Below are 23015 nucleotides of genomic sequence, written 5' to 3' on the forward strand. Positions count from 1 at the left end.
GCTGGAATTATAACTACCAGACCGTAAATCATAATTATTATCTCGGCCCGTTTCCCGAATGTTTTACTTCTGCCTCGCATACGCGATACGCAAGAGGAATATCAGCAACAATATTGAAGTTTATTAATTTATTTTTGCGTATCGTTTCGCGTTGATGCATGAACGCATTTATTACCTCCTAGCATCGATTAAACTCGCCAGAATTCGAATTCTGTTCTGTCACTTCGTTTCAAATTTTCGAAGGTGATAATCAATGTCTTTTTATAATCCATTTATTCTTTTTCATTTTTATTCATTTCTTTTAACGATTGCCACGCAAAAGAAATGCAACCTTTTAATTCATAGCGAATATTTTTGTGCGAAAACGAGTTTGTTTCCACGATTCGCGTAACAGATCACGGGTACTGTGATCAATATTCTTTCAAAATTAATTGGCACACCGATTTAACTCGATCGCCAGCGAAAAATCCAGCTTGAAGGACGTTAACCCGTGAAATCCCGAATGACGAGAGAATTTTATTCATAAGTATAAATTAAAATATCTATGCCTGCCCCGTTTAATTTAGCCCGCATATGCGCATTTGTTTTCTTCTTCCTTCTTCTTCTTTTATTTTCCTTCTTCATCATTTTTTCTTTCTTGTAACAAGAAAAGGACAACACCAAAAGGTTTAATCGTATAGTTGAGGAAGCAAATCTCATTCGAATGAACTCGACAGAAAATTTAACTCCGATAAGATCTTGTATATAGTCGTCAAAGGAACTTTTCGGTCTATCCACCCATTTAAAACCCTCTGCTGAAATTCTTAAAAGCGCTAAGAAGCATTACTTTCTAATGTCGAAATACTGCGACTTTCCTAAGACGTATATACTTCCTGCGCGAGTAAAAGCTATTTTCCCGACCCGCGAAACGTCTCGCCTGGCCAACGCAGTTTTTCAAGCCAAGGCGAGAGAGGTAACTCGGTTAAATAAAACACCACAAAATCAAACGCTGATGTTGCGTCAGAGTACGCGATGTAAAGGATTCTTCCAGTTAAACCTGGAATCTTCTGGCTACAGGATTTTTAATGCTTATCGTATGTCAAAAGCGAGCTTCGCAACAAATCACGAATCCGCCTTCTTGTATAGGGGCAAACGAAGCGTGCAGAACTAATTAGTCGGCAAGCAAACACTGTCGACAACAGGATACATTAACACTTAATTATTCGCTGAGTAAACGCAATCATACTTTTTTTTCTCCCTCTCCACCGTCAAGGTATTTCTCCAATTAATCGCTTGCTCGGTCGCTCAAGGAGCGAACAAGGACCGGGCTTGATTGAATGGAGAGAAGTTAAAGAGGCAATGCACGTGCGATTATCAAAGCACGGTGCACGCTAACGTTATTATACTCACGTGACCGTAGATAATAATTATTAGAGTCCGACCACGGTGCTTGCTATGCCCTTCTGGTATATATTTCAAGTAACAACACGCAGGAAGTCAGCTGAAACGGTATTTTTGTCCTATTTGTTCGCAACCCAGCGTCCAATTGAATTTCTGTACAATTTAGGATCCGCTTGTGACGTTCGCGCTAAGGCAGGTTAAGAAGGAAAACACATCGGAGAGTATTTATCGCGCGATAAATCCCGTGGTTCCTGGCCGTATCGATTTTATCGTTGGATAGTTGGACAAAAAATTTTTATGGCAAGCGGAGAATTAATTAAACGATAACGAGAGATATTTACGGCCCTTTAATCTTATTTTCCTAAAATATGCTTGGCCATACCTATATAAAATGCTTTGTAAGTTCTATATACATTCGGATCTGTTCCAAACTTTCTTCTTTTTATTCTCTCGTTTCATTCTTCTGTCTTTACTTCTTTTATTCTAATCTTACAAAGAATCAATGGCAAGCTTCCAGTCTAGACAAACGAATAATTCTGCTCCGTTCACGCGTAATTTTCATCCAATAACGCAGCCACGATTCATCGCGTTCTTTCACCACGGTCGAATAGAGGGGAAAAGAGATCGAGACAGATAGAGAAAAAGGATGGAGGAGGAGGAGAGAGAGAGCAGGGGCAAAGAGGTCGCGAGTCGAGCGGGAGAGGTTGGAAAACGGGCGCGGTGACCGCGCAACCAGCACCCCGGTCCTTTTGCTTTAATTGTTACGATTCAGAGACAGTTCGTGACCGGCCTGGAGAAAGAGCGACGCGGCCGCGCACGGGTGCAAAAGCGGAATACGACGCGCCGCGCCGGCCCGAATAAAAATCATAAGCTCAGGTGAGGCCGTTGCCGGGGCAGCCGCGTGGAACGGAATTATAACCGTGGGCTAGAGAAACATGCACGGTCCAGACGCCCTTTTCTTTCAACCAAACCAACAACGATAAACCACGTGACGTTGCTTTTCGTTGCTTTATTAATTCTTCTGGCGCAACGGTGTATGAGCCCCGCGAGCTCTCGTTTCTTTTTGGATGGTCGAGAGAGCGGTGTTTTCGGACGGACTTTATATTCCATCCTTGCGCCCTGCTTTAAATATGCAACGTGCGCCGCCATAGAAAACACACACCCGTGTAACGCACACGAGGCATGCCGAATCGCCACAAGCGACACGCAGTACAAGCCGCGGGCAACATTGTTCGTCGACTAAAAAGGAATTGATTGCTTTTGATATTTTTCTTTTCTGCCTTTTTTTCGATCCTGCTTTTCGTTGTTGCATTTTGTTTCGTCCTCCCACTCTACCTATTTTTCCCAGTTCACTTTTGCACCCGACTGTTTTTTCCTGGCCAACCGTGTATCTGCGGCCAATTTCCGGGCAACTTTTTCAGCGAAACTCGTTGCATCGCGTTTTATATGAACTGCCACGGGTTTCCCCGTCTGAATAACACACGGGTAAAACCAGCTCATCGGGATAGGAACACCTTGAAAATCTGCTTTCGATTAACTTTCTTGCTTGTCATCAATTCCATCCTGTTCTCGGTTCCGTCTTGCTACCGTTACGATCCGTGGTCGGGAAATTGTATTTGGAAATCACTTGGGTATTTAGTTGCTCTTCCCGTTGTTCCAGTTTCTCCCGTAAGTTTCACGATTACAGTCCTAGTTACATGGTTTTAATTGGTATTTTCTAATTGTTATTGGTTACGTCTTAGTTTACCCATGGATGGCGAAATTGACGAAAAATGTGCGAAAATACATAGAATTGGAATCATTTTTCTCGGAAAATAGCTCATTAGGACATTACCTTTTATCAAAACGGTTTTAAATCAAATGAGCAACTGAACGAATAATATTGCCGAATGCATTCGAATTTGCTCAGTGTATAATTCACGGTGCTTTTCAAATTCGGAGCGAAATTGCCGTATTTCGACTTGGTAAAATTAAGCGTTCACAAGTGCGCCACTCACAAGGCCGACCTTTTCATATGTATTAGTGCGTATAAAAATGGTCATTTCAGTTTAAAACTACTATGGAGGATCTGCTCAGCGGTAAAAGTTCTGACTGAAAGTAACGTTAAAAGCGCTATTAAAAACAGTGTAGGAATTTCTGACCAATTTAATGATTACAGATTTAGAGGAACCGTGATCCGATCGTAAAGTTCAAAGCCGTATAAATTTTGTGCACATTTTATTTTCGTCGATCGTTATAAAAGGAAAACGGTACCTGCGTATACAGGGAGGAATAAAAAAAGGACGAACCAATATTCAAAGCGACTTGTTTTATTTATTAAACCATTCCCATGTAATCGAGCTACCGAGCTAGGTTGTTTCTTTTCAACGATAAAGTTCGTTCTTTGCAAACGCATATTGTTGAAGTTATATTCATGAAAGTCGTACGTTCAATTTATTGTTAACAGTTCGCAACCAATTGCAATCGTTGCGTTATACGAGTAAAAGCCTGTAAAAGTGTTCTTTAATATTATTAAACAGCCAGCAAAACTTTTTACAAACTAACGCAGGCATAATAAAATTGATCGTCGATAAATTTCTATAAATAATAAGTATATTTATTGATTAGAAAAAAATTTTTTAAAAAAATGGGATACAATGATAGAAGTTTAATAACCGTTAAGATGTTTTTATACGTATCCTTTAAACTTCTACGTCTTAAGGACTAATTGACGTATTAACTTGAAACCCACAGCATCTTAACTTGAGAACAAAAGCATCATAAAAAGCGAGATCTTTACTATTTCCAGGCCAGACTATTATTAATACTCTGTAATCGTCTTATTTATCTTTTTAATTGGACTATCATATTAGTTTATTTATTATTGTATTTATTATACATAGTCCTCGTCTGTTAGGACGGACTTCCGGAAATACATTTTTCTCTTATTTCCTATGTTCACCTCTCACCCTCCAAGCCTTCTTCGTTCATCCTTCTCTCTCTACGCTTTCATTCGCCCCCTATATATATAACACTTATCATTCTCCTTCAATCCTTCTCGTATCATATTTAATTTGTATCGAAGGCATTTATTATTCAGTGATTATGCCACATTGCTTGATTAACTGTACATCTTTTGGATTATATATATATTGGTTTGTGCAAAATTGAACAATGTATTCAATTCCATTAAATAATTAAATAATTTTTATTTATCATCCGTTTATGGAAGCTAACTGCAGGTATGTTCGATCTCATTTTAAAATATTGCCGGTCTGTAGTAGTTTTATAATGGAATTAAGAGCCTACGTTTCTGCTTTGCGATTCAAGCCGTTTTACGGAAAACTATTATATCGAGAAATTATGTGCTGAGAATGGCGCTGAATATTCGAATGGGAAATTATCGCCGTGCGTTTCGCTTTGCCTTTCTTTTAGTCGAATTTTTCTGGTTATTCCATTGCAGGCGAAGATAAAGCGTTGTTTATGGTTACGAAATTCTTTGCCTCCTCTGTATTGCTTTGTGTCGAATTCTTTATCTTAAAAGAGGTTGTTATAATCCTTTGAACAGATTGAATTCACGCCAAAGTGAACTTACTGATCATTAACTCCAGATGAAAAGAAAATAATTTTCCCATGGAATACCTCTGTCTTACAGTTATCCAAAAATAGAAACTTCTACTAACAGGAAAAAATCACAATTAAAAGAAATAAAATAAAATTTATAAAAATATCATTTACCATTTTCTTGATCCATCGTACGCAATAATTAGAACGGAATAAAAAAATAATAGGATAATTGGATAAGAAGAAGAAATTGCGTATTACGTTTTAATAGCTGTCTTCGTGTCACGGTTGATACAGGAAACCAGTGTCGTTCTCGCATCGATTAAATTTGACGTTTCTGGCAGGTAACACTTAATTTGACACAGGTCAGATAGACATCTGAAATCCGTGCACTTAATGTATGTCGATGGGGATCAAGCTTATAGGCCAGGGTGCTGTTAGGTGTCACGATGCATCGTGTCCAGTTAAACCTCCTCGTCACAAAGCGATGTCTTGAGGGACGAATGTCCCTAATTAACCTGACACCCTTCGGCGTATGTGTGCACACCCTAACGCAGCCAGTCGTTACACCGTTATACCTATAGCCAATTCAATTTGTAATTAATCTTCCGGGTTCGAGGTAGAGAAAATTCACAAGAGGGCCATTTACTTAATTGAACGTCGTTAATACGCGATAGAGATCTTAGATGCACACTTGCCCTGATGTCGTTTCATGTTTCGTACTCTGATTTATCTCCTCCTTTTCCACTTACCCTTTTGAGAGGGTTCTCCATCTCGAAGAACTAGTATCTTTCGAGATACTCGTATCTCGCTAAAAACATATCATATATGCGTAACTTTGATGTCTCTTTATGGATTAATTATGGATAGGTATTTAATAAGAATAATGCGATGTATGATCTTATTTCATTCATTTTATTACGGTTCTATTAACAAGTTCATGTTCATTCGTGAATTATATAACACAACGGTTTTCTGTTATGTAGCGGAACAGAAATAACTGTTAAGTTTAATTAGAAAATAGTTGAAACGTATTTGCAGAAATTAAGTTTGCGTACGTCTAATAAAATTCCTTAAAATTCTAGTAGTATTCAGATCCTAGCGTTCCGGTAAAATTAGTTTTCTTTCTCATTCCAGAGGACGTATATGTAAATTAATATACATAGATGCGAACGTGGCATTTAAAGAAATTGTGAAAATTGTGTTTTAATCTGCCCATAAATTTCTTATGACCATCATATCTATTTCTATTATCTTTACATCGTGAATATCAACTCGATTTTATTCTCGTCGTATCGATTCGTTTTTATTAGCGGAGATTTTTAAGTCCATTATGACAATAATTATGAATTACATAATTAAATTACTGACGATATCGTACACCGTAAAGAGCGAAATTGCGGACAATAAGCTTGTGATATAAATCTCTGTGTTGCACGAGTACGAAATAGAGGTTAATCGTAGCTGTGAAACGATACCCGGAGGAATGAATATTCCTGATTAACTCGATATCCTTTCTTGCGTATACACCAGGGTATTACACCTACATTATATCCAATTTGTAGTAAAATTGCAGGTCATACATGAAACGTTGTTAACAAAATTCCCCGTCATATTTAATTACCACGTTTAACGTTATCGATGATCCTTACGATTTTCCTGTAAATTAATATCTCATCTTACGTCCTTTTTAACCAAGCTATCCTTTATTTCAACATTAACCATCCCTTAACAAAATGAGACGTTTAAAAAAATATTGGTACAACTGACAAAAATCTTTAACTTAAGAGAACTGTGGTTACCTGTACCATGAAAATGAACTTATACCTCTTTTCCACAAAACCTGTCGAATAAAATATTTTCAGAGCGGTTTGTGCTTTAAAAGATTAAAGGGGCGATGAATTTTTTCCAACAAAACCGCAAATCTAGAAGCATTCATTGAAAGGACACAGGCGAAAATTACGAAATTGGTTAGAGATTAACGCCGTTACGAAACGTGAAATTCGCAGGGCACAGTCAGGGCAGTACTAATTCGTGAAAAGTTGGTTAAGCTTTTCCATCCTCTTTCTCGGGGGTTGCGATACGTAATTAGAAAGGACGAACTCTCGCCTGGTCCACGCCTCTTTCGCCTCCACCCGCAACACCGGGGATTGTCTTGCAGTAATTTGCATTGGTTTAACAGCCAGTTTCAAACTACTTGGTGTTACGTTGCACGCCTATCGTCTAATTTGTAGCGACCAGCGTACATACATACAAGCCGCCTAACAAAAAGCTCGTCGTTCTTCGACGACAACTCGGTTTCTTTGTCGCGCCGAACCTTTAGACGTGGAATTTCGACCCTTTGACAGGATGCGCATTCACGATACTAATTATCGTACAGTTGTGCAATTTTTGTTAATTAACAATTCTGTGAGCTATATAATTTCGTAGAATTGCAAATATTTTATTAATTTTTGCGTTTGATGCAGGTTTTATTTTATTAGATATTTCGTCGCTCTAGTTTCTAAGTGTTCTATCTCCACTAATTTGTAAACTCAGAAAACTGAGTTTAAAGTTCATGAAGTTTAATGTTGTTGTGTATAGTTAGGACTTAAAGAAATGAATATTTGTTGCTTTATAAGTAGAAACATGAATTTGTATTTTTCATAACAATGAAACATATGTGAATTGGTTAATTACATTTTTTTTTTTAAATGTAGTTAGAACAGTTAAGAACTAAGACGACGATTTGTAGAAGGCAATATTTAAGGATGGATAAACTACAGTTGAATTACAATCGTGCAATATTATGTAAGCATATGTGAATACTTAAGATCGGTTTGGTAATACAGTATCGTTTATAGCGTCTGCTTAAATAAAAGGAAAAATGTCAACGATTGACCTTTCTGCAGTGATCCATTGCAGTTTCAGAAATAATAGCCTACTTTTAGATATGAGTAAGATGTGAGAGGAAGGAGGTTCGTCAGAAATGTCATAATATATTTAGTGTGTCTAAAACATTCATTAGATATATGTCTAGAATCGTTATGAATTATTTTATTAGAATTAAGAATAATCAAAGAGATAGACATTTTTTCTAGCTTTCTAATGGATCATCTTTGCTTTCATTGGTGTAAAGAAAATATATATTTTGTTTAGTTTATTTGAAAGCGTAATTTTAACGATATTATCTGAATGATATACCAGAAGAGACAAAAATTTCCTGAGTAAAACACAATAATATGATGAAATGGTGAATGGAATTTACAATTTATACGATACTTGTAACTTATCCTTTGATCTAGAAGAACGCTAAGGGATAAAAATCCTTTCGCAGGCGACACGTAATTTGATTTTCGTTGACGTCGAACAAAGAAAATCTCCGCTCTTGAAGAAATAAATTTCGATTCCGTGTGAAGTTGATATTCAAACATAGTACATATTACGTTCTAATAACATTTAACACATAACTTTATTAATTGTTTGATTCTTTATCCTTCTCCTTTTCGCTTCTTTTGTAGTTTTTCTAAAATTCTAACAAAAATTCTGCAAGATCGGCCCGCACACGTGGACAGATAATCCAAGGATTTGCTGGCAAGCCTACTCAAGTAATCAAATAAGAAATCCCGATTCTGAAAACGAGATATAAGAAGGAGGGAAAGAGTAGCTGCGAGATTCCACGATAATTCCTTCCATCGTTCCGCGGTGAAACTTCCTGAGCACTCTTTAATTGCTCGTAGAAATCCGAGGCAGGCCCAAAACTATCATACGCTGGTGAAAAGTTTCCTCGTGAAAGGAAATGAGATGGGAAAAGGGAGCATACATAATGCTCGCGGCAATTTCCCCTGATTCTTTGCCCAGCACGTGGAATCTTAGCAAATTCCCGAAAATTCTATTCTATTCTTTTTCACTAATTAGCATACATATGCGCAAATGCATATTTAATGTACCACTAACGTTACGATAAATACTCATGAAACTATGATAATTTGAACATTATGCAAGATAAGCTGCCGCCGTGATAAGAATGTTTTTTACAAAATGACATATGAAAAGGAAAAGAAATTTTTTCCTTTTATCGTGCATGGTTTATTCGAATGTTTATTTCCACATATTAGAAAGTATAAACAGGAAACATGCTATAGGTTTACTGATATCGATTTAGTAATTTTATTAGATCCACTGTCACGTGAATGTCAGGTAGCGAAATCAAATCTTTATGAGGACTTCGAAAGATAATCCTTCTCACTAACCAAAGGTTTCTCATTCGATATTTAGAACTGACGTATGTAGGTTACGATTGAAATAAGGATCAGTGGTATAACGTCATCGTACTTCTATCTTCTTAACCCGATCAGACAGAGATCTTTTTAAATGGATCATGTATTATTGCGAAAAAATAACATTCTATTTATATTAGGTATATATATGTAAAAGTGTACTCGTAAGTACAAACATTCTCTTCAAATAGTCTTTGTTATCGTACCGTAGTTATAGCGAATGTCCTTTTTGATGATAATATACGATTTACTTGCAGACAAACAGAACAATGAAATTTCCGTAACTCCGAGCAACTTGTTCATCTTTGTTATGCAAATTCTGTTGCTTCTGAAAGGTTGTAGCATTAAAAAAAATGGTGCTAAAAGAGCAGCTTTAATACACGTAACTAATACGCCCCTTGCAGTGCACCTTAAACTCTCGTGAAGTAAAAATTATGACCATCTTTTACAGTGGAGAGGAAAACAAAGGACCATGAATATAAATAGGTGTTTCGACGTAATGAACATAAGAAATCCAAGGAAGTATAATTTTGAATCATACACATTATTTTTCAGCCAACGTTTGAGATATAAGATCAAGGTTCTGTCCTTTTAATTCCTTTCTTATTTTTGTTTTATTTTTAACAGAGACGCATAAGGCTGGAAAAAGCAAAAAACAGGGTATACAAGTGAAAAAAGGAAACATTAAAATGAACTGGACTGACAGAAGTTACGAATGGCCCTGTTACCGGATAGAATTATGACATCGGTTATGAGAAACGCAATAATTGCGGGAAAACGCCGCTGAAAGCTCCGACAGAAATATTATTTATAGGCATGGGGGTGCGTTCTGGACCACGAACCGTCCAAGTGGTAATATTTGTGATAGTAAAATATATAGGCGGCAGGTTTTGTCGCATACACATTGTAGCAGTTTCTCTACTGTCATGGTACGGGAAGAAAGCAAAATAAAACAAAAAGATTGTGTCCCTGGGACAACGATAAAGCGATCTAGTTGACGCAGTTGCACGAAAAGAGGATTATAAATAATGAAATTTTCGTATGTTTTAGTTCATCGATTTCAGATTTATATTAACGAATTCGTTTTTAATCAACATTTAATCTATTAAATTAAACTTAAACGTGTGCCTCGAAACTTTCAATTTAAATAAAATTATTATACATATGAATCTTCAAAGAAATCTTAAATTTTCGCTATCTGAAAAAATATTTTTCATTGATGATACATAGTTATTATATTTTTGGATGTCAGAAAGAAGTATTTTAATATTATCTTAACGATGTAAAATCCTTTTCGATAAAATGTTTTAAATATTGTTTTTAGAAGCAAAGATTACAATTTCTTTATAATCACAAAGCGGAGAAAGAAAAGTAAAAGGTCCTAGGACTCCATATAATTTTTAAAATTCTACTTTCTATTTGTAAAACATTTTATTTGGTAATTTGAGTAAAATGTGAGTATGGACTGGAATCGATTCTTTGTTCAACCCGAGCCTGGACACGTATGTGTAGAGATTGAACAACGTGAACGGAACTTGAATTTGTCGGATAAATACTAACCCAAACCCTCTAATACCGGATTTCATTAAAATTCATTCAGCCGAGCAAGCTGTCACACGTGCAGGTTAAGCGTCGCGGGTGGAACACTAATAGGCTTATAATATTACGATAAAGGATACCTGAAAATTGATATGAAATTGAAAAAATCTGTTAAAAATATGAAATTACGAATATTTTATAAAATAACTTACGCTCTTATAACTCACGTTATATTTGTTCTAGAATTTAATTTAATTTTGTTTAAGGATAAGCGTAAAGATAAATTTAAATGTGGAGATAATTAAATTTCCATCATATCTCATATAAAATATAATTAAATAGCTTAGTTTATAAATCGTTTAATCTTTCTATATGAAAGTAATTATGTTAAAAAAGAATCGACGTGAAACAATGAATGATCTTTTCTTTTTTTCAATTTCATCGAAACATAATAGGAAAGTTTTTTAAAAGAATTTACATTCAACTACGAGTCCTTTTACCACGTTCGATATATTCCAGTCTTAAATGGTCATAAAGCGTCCATTAAGGCACCTTTTAACAAACCTTTTTAATCTTTGCTAGCTGGCGGCGGAACTTGCTCAAATTGCTCGAAATAAAGTTGACAGGGGTGGCTTGCGTTCTATTTCAGAAATTCTGACAATGACTCATTGTTGGCGGCGATATAACTCGAAACGTCGCAGCCAGGTTCCTGCTGATCCTGAAAGTATATGGCTAGGGAAAAAATAGGAGGGACGGAAACCCCTTGCTTACACGGCTTCGTAATGTTTCGTGTGATTCGTCGAGAGGAAATAATCGCCACTGCTATCCACGGATTTACCCTCCATTTATCTTTTCTTAATATGAATTTCTTCCTCGTTCTATCGATTAGTGCATCAATCAATTAGTATACGTCCACATTAGTAAACTCATCGATAACGATATCGCTATGTGAAAATAATTTTGATAATTTAACTGTTTAGTAAGATCTTTTTTATAAAAGGAAGCCTTATTTCTAGACAACGACCTGTTTGTACGCTATTTCAAAAGCTTCAAAGCTTGTCTATTATTCACAAGTTTATCTTGGGTATGATGTACAAGCTAAGTCGAGTGGACTCGAGAAAAGCAGAGGATAATAGAAAATGTTATGATTCAAATTAGCTTTTTATGTTATCTAGCTCGTTAACTTCTCGTCTTATTTCAAACAATAATACCGTATCCTACAATTTTAGAAAGCTTCTGCAATTCTATTTCAGAACGTCGCGGAAATGTCACAAACAGACTAAATGCGCACCTGAAAGTGCAGGAAACGAGAGTAACAAAAAGAGTGAAAAGCCCCGGAGAAGGGAAAACGACGTTCCCCGGTGATTTGTGAAAAACAAATAATTGTCAGGGGTGCCAATCACAGACCTCGTTGGTCGAATCTCCTTGGCCGCACGAGGAGGTTGCTGTCTAAGGGTTACTTCTTGATGAAAATCTGTCGATTTATTCCATCGCCCCTTGTCCCACGGCTGTCTCGCGCCGGGCTTATATTTAAACGAATAGAGGTTTATCTCGAAGCTTCGGTTTTTTTTTTCCTCATCCGCCATGGGAAAAGATTCCTGATCCCAGTAAAAGGACGATGCCCGGGTAAGATTTAAATTGAATCGTTCGTTCTCTGTTAAATTAAACGCGATTCCGAAAGGTACACGACTTGCTGGAAATTAGATCGAAAATATAACGTGCAACTTTCCGGTTGATTTTTACCTCATCCTCCGCGGTAAAATGATGAACTCTGGTAAATGTAATCGAGAAAGATTCTTTTGAAATTCTTATATCTTGGAACGTGCGTCAAGATCGTGGAAGATGTACTTAATCGAATTACTTAGCCGTAATAACCTTATCTAAATTTTAACAGATTGCAGCTTGTATCTAACGTTTCGTTGAAAAGTAGACACCGTTCTCGTCTCTCTTATCGAAGCATATCACGGCCTGCGTCGACACCGAAAATTCGATTCGTTAGTTAAAAGTACTCGTGGACAACCTTTAAGCAGCAGAGGAAACACCGAGTAAAGTTCCGTCACGGATGTGTTTATCACCGGTTATATTACCACGCTACCAGCTGAAGGATTTAGAGAAGGCGGCGCGTAATCATCGAACTTCCGAAACTAAGGGGCGATCGTTACTCCTCTCCGCAGGGATGCGACGCGCAACGAGACAGAAGCGGCCTGTTGTTCCATCCTCTTCCGTCTCCGCCTCTTCTTATCAGTCGTCGCAGACATTAGGAAGGAGAAAGGAAAAAATAAGGGGCCACTTCAAAAGGCGGTCGCGACTCGACAAAGGACGACTTTTGCGGTCGCCAATAATTGGACGGTGGCTTGAAAAAAAATTAAAATAGTCGAGACGACGGGAAGTGCCGGTGTAGATGATACTGCCTCCCTGTTGCACACCCGCCCTTGACGCAGCCCTTCCGCTCCGCCGTTCACTCCTCTACGTCCTCTTCGTCTATCTCTCTCATTCTGTCCCTCCCTCTCTCTCTCTCTCTCTCTCTCTCTCTCTCTCTCTCTCTACGCTTCTCTTTCGCGCCAGTTTCGCGCTTATTATCCGAAAGTTTCAAAGTGAAACAGAGTGAAACTCTGTCGGCGTGGAGAACTTTTAACAACGCCACGAAGGCACGAATTCGTGGATGTCTCTTGTGTCACGCTATTGCCAAGGGGGATGGAACACGATGGAGGAGGAAAAAGGGAACTGGGCACGGGTCTAAGGAAGATTTTAACGGAGAAAGGAACGCATGTCAGGGAAGAAAATGACGCGAGGAGAACGAAAAATAATGACTGATAAAACGTATGGAAATAGGAGCAGAGAAATCAGGGGGTTGGTCTAATATGGCGGACAGTTTGAGTAATAAAGGGGATCGAGTAAACGGATGGTCGGTCTCGGTACGAAATTTAAGGAACTGTCTGTCAGATTTCGCAATCTTCTATCGTCACTGGTTAGACGGAAATTACTGTTAGTTTCATGATTACGTATGGCTTTTTGAAATGTCGCATGAAAATTGTTATTCATTGCACGATATAAATATTGAAAGAACGGTATTTGATGTAATATTTATCGTAAAAGTATTTTACAGCTTCCTGGCTCGACATTGTTTTATAAATTAAAAGAGTGGGAAATAAATTCAATACGCGATATTTTACACGAAACAGTGGGCCACGCTTTAGGCAGTTGTGCACGGACCGATGAAATAGAAATTTATAGCGGCACAAAGGAACGGGAAAAGGGAATCGTGGAAATCTGCAAACTCTTGTACATGAAGTTAAATAAATGAAAAGAGCAAAAGGGGGCCGTTGCTGTGGAAAGGAAAGAAATGAAAACTATACGCTGGCAACTTCGCGGCAAACAAAGAACAACGACAAAAGCGGGTGGCGAACAAAAGAATGCCGGAGTTAATAATAACGTCATTAGTTAAGCGGAAAGTTTTTTAATCAGCATTTCAAACCAAGATAGCGGGAGGAAGATACTTCCGAAATGCGTGACAATGAAAAACAATTTTCGCTAATTAAATTATCTTATTGTTCTAACTAAACGTTATCAAAAGATTCTCTAGTCTTCAAAAACGAATTCCGTTCTGGTACGACGACAAAACGGAATAAAATGGCGAGACGTAAACAAGCAGATGGAACGAAGACGCGTTAAACAGGAAAGAAGGAGCCCTGCAACCGTTTCTCAAGAAACAAAAAAAAGGAAAACGAACTAAGGGAACGAGAAAAAGGAAGGTGAAACTAGAAAAGAAAAATAGGAAAGAACCAGAAGGGGAGAGGAGACTAGACAAGGTTGAAAAAGACTAGAGAAGGAGGGAGCAAAGAAGAGGAAGTTTTATTTCAACGAAGGTTTCGCGAGGCGAAAGCGGCAAGGACAGACGGAGGAAATACATAGCCGGATAAATACGACGGCGAGGGGTTGCGATTCCTCTTTTCTGCTCCTCTTGTTTCCATCCTGACTTTCTTCCTTCCTTTCTTTCTTTTTCTCTTTCTCTCTTCCTCCCTCTCTTTTTCTCTCCCTCCTTCCCTCTCTCCCTACCTCTTTCCACTTGGCTCAAAGCGGCGAAAACTCTCCGTACAAGCTCTGTTCTCCGTTTCAGAAGTGGCTTGTCGCACGACGACAATGTCGCATCGATTTTATCAAAAGTCTAAACACATCCGATTAAATTCAGTTAGGTGGACGTGCAGACGGACGCGTTTTGAATCGTTATCGAAGTTGTCGGTAGTTGTGTATCTGTTTATCGGAGTGTATATAGTCGACGGTTGTGAGCAACCTGGAAGTAGATGGAATTTCGGCAAATTAGCGTCTCGAAGACAAGTTCGCCCGGCGTTTTATTAGAAATTCGACGCGAGCCGTTCGCTCGAGCCTTTTAATCGAAACGACACCGGCGTCCAAGAAAGGGAAACCCAGGCAACTCGCGTGCAAACACGTTCCGCCGTGCTGTTGCGTCTAAATGAGTTGATTAAATGTACAATTTGTACGTTCTTCTGGAAACCCGTTCTTAAACATTTCGTGCACGGTGCTCCTCGTAAAAATGAAAGGACGCGCGATTTAGGCGAGCTATAAACCGTTGTAATTGAATATTTCTGACCTTGACTTGTGATATTGCAGCAGGGACAAAATTATTTTTAGAAAAATGAAACTCATCTCAAACTTGTGTTTTATTTAAAATTTGTACATAAATATTACAATATTTGAAATATATTAAATGTACGTTTCAAGGTATGGCTCTCTTCGTGTCCTCTGTATTACTTAATATATCATTTCTGAGATCTTCCGAGGTTCTACTTTCTCTATCCCTTTTACAATATTTTCGCGCCCCAAATCACCAGCAAAAGTTTCTAAATCTTCGATTTTTCCCTCTTCTTCGATTTTTATTCCCTAATATCTCGGTGACATGGTCGATTTCTTTTCGTTTCACCCGAATTCTCTCTTCATTAGTCATATAAGATACCAAAGATTTTATTTATAAGAACATCGTTTAAACGTATCGTTTTTTATAACATGATTGAGAAACTACGCCGGCCTTACCATTTACTAAAATACGTGTACTGCAAATGTTATCTTATAAACCAACTCGTCCAAAACCGTCGCAAGACGAGTCGTCTGCCGACACCACCGGGGCCGCCGTTAAATATTCACGTAATGACGTTGCCTTCGAAACAATTATTCATCGTTCCTAGCGGCGGGATGTCTTGTGACACTTAGTATCCAAGTTTATTTTCAGTTACTATGCGTCGACTGCTTTTCCACCCCGTTTGGCACCACCATTGAAAAGACCACGTCTGATGCCACCGGCTCGATCGCAACATCCCAAACAACAGAAACAGCAACCAGCTGCGAACACGGCCACCGTTCCGGATTTGAACCAATTGAAAGTCTACAGTAAGTATCACCGTTCTACATTCCGACATATAGACGAAACAGTAATCAAAGTTGGAAACGGAGAAAAAGAAAGGAAAAACAAGGAATGTTTTGGCTAGAAACAGGTTGGAGTTGGAACATCTCGAGTATGTTATAGTTCGAGGAGTAGTCGTTCGAAACCACGCGAAAGTACAGTTTGTTAATTCGTTCGTAAGTTGATCGTGCGTTTCCCGTATTAGGCAACAGCTTAGCGTGAGGGAAGCGTGTCGTCGACACTTGTCTCTGCGCGGTACGTACTTTAATTACGCGGAAATTACGAGCAAGCTCGCGTGAAGATGATCAGTTAAATATAGTGAACGGAGAAAAATGGTAGAGTGCGGTGGAGAACGTTATTATTCTTCATGAAGCGAGACAGTGATGTTGGAAAATGAGCTCCCATTTACGTTTTTATTTAAAAAATTTCGAATTATCGGTTGTAAGCATGAAAAGAGGAAGTTCTCGTAGTTGAATAATTATGTACACACAGCTAATGTTTCGCAAGTTATTTATCCCATAGGGATGAAAATTTCATTATATTCGCGTGCTCTTCCTTCCGATGAAAGTTATTTTAATAAATGTTAAACGGCTAGGATTTTGATCAGGTTTGTTCTGTGAATTTTATATAGTGACTGGTTATTCGCGATATTTAATGCTCTTTAATAAATAATTCTTATTTCAACATAAAATATTGATACTACCTCCGCGCTTAACTGCAGCTTACAGTAACTCATATAAAAGTTTAGTACAGCAACTATCTTTTAAATTAAAAATATACCACTTCTGATTTTGACGCTTCTGATTCTCGGACGTTAAGCTATATACGATGTGATATTTGAAAAATGTTACCATTCCATTATTCATTCCGTTATTCCGGGTAATAGGGCTTCTTCGAGAAAATTATATTCCAAATCTAATTCAAGTTTCAAACGTGCTTAGCGAGTTTTACTTTTACGCCAGTAATCGCATCAACTATCCACAATTTTACTGGCAAACAGCAAAGGAAGAAAGGAATTGCATTCCATTATCTCTCTTAATGAAACGAATAGTAAAGATATATTTTCATATTTCCTTTCAAAAAGTTAAATTAATCCAACTTCAAAGTGATTGCGAATAATTATTCCAGAAACAAGGTTCGTCTGAATATACCACTTTCGCGGAATCGATATGCAAAAAAAAGTAAAAGGACGAATTAAAGTGCGATTAAACTAAAATGAAATCAAGGGAAATCAGTTTGTGATTTCTATGTTACAGGCAACCCGGATATCCTGATCTGTGGCAACTGTAGAGAGATGTTTACAGACCTAGGCGAGTTGCTCGAGCACAAGCGGAATTACTGCAAACTACGGTTCACATGTAAATGTCACACCTTCAATGGAACAGCCCCAAGTACGTACCTGCTCGAAAGAAAAGTTTGCCCGGCGAACCTTCCGTTTCCTCTGCACTCTGTAGTAGGTGAACGAAAACGTTCGCGTCTGTTAGTGCGGGATCGAGTTGCGCTTTACCAAACGAATTCCACAGCTACGTTTCCGCCTTTAAGAAATTTTTCAATAAAGATCCAGCTTTCATCGAAATTCGAGGGCACAGCCGGTTTCGAAATACTTATCCTCGTCTCGTTGCCACCTCTTTTCCCTCTGTTATCCTTATCGCGCTTCGAATGGCGCGGTTGTAAAAATGAAATTCGAACCGGATCCTGAGAGCGGTTTCTCTTTCCTCGTGTCTCCTCGATTTTCTTCTCGCGAACGGAATTGTACTTTGGCATTTTACCGAGGAGAACGCAGCTGCGTCGGTACAATAGTCCACGATTTGTTTAGGATGGAGGAATTGAAACGAAAAAGCCTAGGAAGTATTATTGCTGTTCGTAAAATTTGCCTACGGATGCTGTTGCGAGTTGCTTTCCTCCATTTGACGTATCGTCGCTCTAGTTTTTAACTGTCCTAGCTGCATTAGTTTGTAAACTGAAAAAACTGAGTTTAGAGCTTACCGAGTTTAGTATTGTTGTTTAATATTATTATGACTTAAAAGAACTGAATTGTTGCTTTCTAAGTGGAATTTTCATCGTATTATTATGAATTCGTGTTCTTTATACGAATACGACATATGTGGAGCGGTTAATTACATGTTTTTTTTTTTGGAAAATGAAGTTAGAACTAGGGCGGAAATATTAGCTCTTTGCAGTCTAGTAATAAGGATAAAGTTAAAATAAACGTATAAAAACTTTTAATAAATTTTCAGTAAAATCCTATAGTAATTTTATTGCAGATTCTTTTACAATTACAATTACCAAATTAATTTGTATGTTGCTTCAAATTTCCAAGAAATTGATCAGAATTCGAGCTAATATTTACTCAGATAATAAAACCACAGATTGTTAGTAACTATCGTGGCTTTGGCAAACAGAATATATTTAAGTTATTACCAAATACGCGCACTCACACGCACACACAATGCATTTATGTTTATGTTCCAAGGAGATTCTACAACAGCTCTGCTCTGCGTTCTCTGCAAGGTATCATTCCCTTCAGCATGGGAATTGATGGTTCACGCTCAGGCAGCACACATGATCAACATTTACGAGCTGGGAACTCGACCCCAGAGTCCCAGATCTGCTCCCAGCCCTCCGCAAAGTCCAAACCAACATCAGAAGGAATCATCGCCGTCACCGCAAGATTTTCAAGTGAGTTTCCGACATATTGCCAAGATATTGTTTCATCAAGAACAGAACAAACGTATTCGTTCTATTTCATTTCGTTCTGTCAAAAAAAAAGTTGCACTTAACGACTTGGGAATATAACAATATATATGAAAATTGTGATAAATTTAGTTTTCTTCCATCCGATACAATAAATATTGAACATATTATATATTGTCAAAATAAAAATGCCCAAAGGCAAAGCAATTGCGAAATTGCGAAATGCACTAGTAAAAATTTCCTCTTCGTTTTCAATAACGAGAATAATAACAAAAAAACGCATCATTCGACAGCGATATTTGAAGAATAGCAATGAAAACTAAAACTTGCACAACTATTAACTGATATTTTATATGTAACGTGGAAATTAAATTCCCTAACGGAAAAGTAATTTCGTTCTGATGGATTTTCCGTTCCGTTATTTTTGTTGCATCCGGAAATGTGAAGTAGCGAACGATGACTGCGCAATCTTATCAGAATGAGCAGGCTTGGATGAGAAGGAACTGAAAAGAAAATACGACACCGACTATTCACGTAGCTTTAATTCTGGAAGTATTTCTGACCTAGTTACCATCATAATCGCGAACGTCCATCCCGTCAGCTGAATTTTCATTCTTTATTCCTGAAATTGCGGGAATTCCATATTAATCCCTAGCTTTTTCTCTATTTTAATACTTAAAGTTAAAAATCGTGCGAGGATTTATGGATCTGCTCCGAAAGTCTCACTGTAAATACGATATTGGAAGGAACAATTGAAAGGAGTTTCTCGCTTTCTCGAAAGGAATTCATTTAGTGTTGCTCAATCGACTGAACGTGAAGAAAAATGATGGTAGGAATAATGGATTTTGTTCGATTGAAAATTTTTGCCGGATTCGATAAAAGGAGCTTTCGAAATAAAAATAAAATCTCTATTGCAATTGCCAGCATTTCCTGTTGAAATTAACCACAATATCTTTTTGCCGATATTTCAAAGACGTTGCATCGATTTGTGTTAAAAAGAGGAAAAAGACGCGGTATCGCTGGTGAAATTCCTACGAGCTATGTAAAACCAGAACTCAAATACGTCCAACAGGAAGCAATAATAACAGTGGCAGTCAATTTAAAGAATATAAGTTCTCTGCTGAAAAGGAAGGAAACGCGGCAAGTCGTAATATCGTCAGGAGGCAAGCTCTCAGTGCTTAAGACAAGGCTATGAACGGACGGAATGAAACTCTGTAACAAAAGAACGAAATCCTGTCGCTGTAGGGAACGACGAACGACTTGGAAAAATATTACTTCATCATATGTTTCTCTGTCGATATGTCAACTCCAGAGCACGGACGAAGTATACGGATCGAGCTATCAGGCAATTGGAACTTTTGTTTCGGATTTCAGCGCTCGAGAGCCTCCTTATTATTTTCACTCTTGCTATCGTCGCTCTTATTAATTGTATCGAGCGTGTGATTTTCTACTTTCTTGGCAATAGGAAAACTTTTGTTCTCGTTATTACTTAAAATTGTTTTATGTCTTCCACTTTTTTTTCTTTAGTGTGATATATACTGTTCGAAGGATTTAAAGGATTTTCGAATGATTATTCTGTTCAGAGTAACTGTTCAGAAATGATTTTCACAGAATTGTTAAAATAGTTGAAGATAATTGATATACAAGTATGTACGAATAATTGCGAATAATTATTAATATAGTAACAATCGGAGTACCTTAAAGTGGTAACACTGCGTGCTAGGAACGATTGTTAGAGTGATCCCGCTCCCTAATTATTCGACATTTCTATGGTGTAGTATGATTTTTCAGTTTAATCATGCAATCAATGTGAATCGAGATCAATCTCTGTGACATCGTCAAAGACATTAAAATAGAGCGCTCTGAATTTACACAGCACATTGAATTAACATATACTAATTCTTATAATAAAAATAATCAGTAAAAGGATTAATTATGTATATATATAATAATTTTCTAGCATATGTAGTAAACAATACTCTGTTAATAATAGGTGCATGCGATATAATAATAAATATAATATATAGCAGATAAGAGAGGATTAAATAAAAAACTTAGAAAGTAGAATAGATGCGCTTTGGTCAGCCAACCGGATAAAGGTATGTAGATCCTATCACTAGTATAGTAATATAATACGCATCAAGCAAGGGCTACCGCCTGTCGTTTTACTATCTCAGCACAAAAGAAGAGTGAAGCAGGTCGAGCTAGAGCACTCAATTGATCGCATATTTCCGATTCTAAGGATATTTTTAAATATAATATCTTTTGTGTAATTTTGTTCGCGTATTATTTCGTACATGTACGTATCTTTATCCCAACAATTTTCGCTTTGTATTCTTTCGTTTAACGTTTGAAAAAGATATCTAGAACGATATAAAGAGTCGTTTCGTTTTATAATGGTTGTAACAGGAAACCAAAGCATCGGATTGCGAAGAACGCGCAGAGGAAGAAGATCTGGATGGACACGAATTATTGCCGTCCCCTGACAGCGGCAAGTCAACGGACAATGAAGCAGCTTTGTCACCGATTAAGATACGATCTGATGTAAATGGACTGGACCATGAAGAATGTGACGAGCTGATTCACGTTGAAAATACCACACAAGCTTGTATCATGCATGCCCTCAGCATTGTAAGTGCTGCTCGATTTTTCTCCTCCTTAAATTTTATTTAATACATTTGGATCACACAGATACGCGTTTCCTTAACTATAATAGATATCAATTCATTGGATTTTGTTAGCGTTGATGTTAGTACAAATGTTGAGATATGCATATCGTGGAATTCGCATCAATTGGCAATAAATTTTTAACATTATACGTGTCTTTTCCTAATTGTAAGACCCGTAATGTGTTAATCAGAGAAAACTACGGACATATTTGTCAGCATACTTTAGCATAGGTGGAATATTTAAAAAATTTATTTTACTTTGGAATCAGAATAATATTCTATCACATGCCACTTCAAAAGGGAAAGCAAATATAAAGTAATAGAATTTCAGAGAAATGTTAGTTTGATTTGCAAAGCGTTTATTGTCGACATTTGTATTGGTAGATGTAATATTCAGGTGTTCCAAAGTGGATAAATTAAATTCCAATTGAATTCCTTTATTTCATTGAGTCACATTTATTAATTTTACATACAAAGCACAGTATGAATCGTGCATAATTGAATCGAATACAAACTCATTCATTTTTATATCATATTATTGATTTCAGTCGGCCTTTTATAATAACTCGTTCCCTTTGAGATTTAATGATATCAAATAATCAAAAAAAGATATTTAGATCTGCTAATTTTTATTTCAACTCTACCGTTAGAGAAAATTGGAATCAAAATTAAAATTAACTCGCTACAAATTTGATTTTTAATCTTGTAATTCAAATTTCCATCACAAAGATCCTCCTCTTTTTGCAGAAAAAACAAGGTAATAGAGTTCTTCTCAAATCAAATTTGACAGGGCATTATTCCGATTTCAGAACGAAATAAATTGTTGTAACATTAAAACGGTGTCATTCTTCGCCACCTAGTGTCTTCTTCGCAATGATAGATCTGAATCCGTACAATGACAGGCAGTAACAACCGTTCGATGACAAGTATCATCGCGGTATCGTCATAAAGGCATCAACACGCGCGTGGTAACGCGAGAGGAAAGCTTCCTTTCCGCAATAAATCAGAGCGGGACCGAATGCTCCTGTAGCCGGTTGTGCCATTTCGGTTTCGCATTCACCGAGACAATCATTGGCAAATGGTCTTGCGAAACCGTCGTATCCGCGTAATCACCGCACGTAAACGTGTTATAGCTCTCGCGATCAAGCTCGAAGATCTCCGCGATGCACTTACAGCAACGTCGTAATACACGCTTGGAAAAATTCATTGCGATTTCCCCGCGGCTTCACGCACCACTAAGATATACGATTGCTTTCACGGTTGACTATTAACGCGTTCCAACCAAGTAAATCTTTCTTCTCTGATTCTTAGTGTGATTTCAAAGTTCGATATTAAACTGGTGGAAAACATTTTGCCTTCTTTGTTCAAAATAAAATTGTTGCGCGATTATTTATTTGCTATCAATATAAAATTAAAATATTTACAGGTGTTTCTTCCTAATTAATTTCCTCATCAAATATTTCTAGAAATTTTAATCCGTTCCATTCGCTCCTTTAACACGTAACTTATTTCACC

At 37.4% G+C, this 23015-nt stretch overlaps 1 protein-coding gene across 7 annotated transcripts in view; it reads left to right on the plus strand.

The window, feature by feature from the left end:
• The window catches only part of LOC122574640, a 248895-nt gene that overhangs the window by 220647 nt on the left and 5233 nt on the right, over nucleotides 1-23015 (plus strand). For all 7 annotated transcript variants that reach the window (XM_043742428.1, XM_043742423.1, XM_043742424.1 and 4 more), the window contains 4 exons: nucleotides 15967-16124; nucleotides 17394-17528; nucleotides 18611-18816; nucleotides 21241-21462. In XM_043742428.1, the coding sequence (XP_043598363.1) occupies nucleotides 15967-16124; nucleotides 17394-17528; nucleotides 18611-18816; nucleotides 21241-21462 (721 nt within the window). The remainder of the gene's footprint in view (nucleotides 1-15966; nucleotides 16125-17393; nucleotides 17529-18610; nucleotides 18817-21240; nucleotides 21463-23015) is intronic.

This window comes from Bombus pyrosoma, linkage group LG14 (assembly GCF_014825855.1).
Source record: "Bombus pyrosoma isolate SC7728 linkage group LG14, ASM1482585v1, whole genome shotgun sequence".
Lineage (NCBI taxonomy): Eukaryota > Metazoa > Arthropoda > Insecta > Hymenoptera > Apidae > Bombus > Bombus pyrosoma.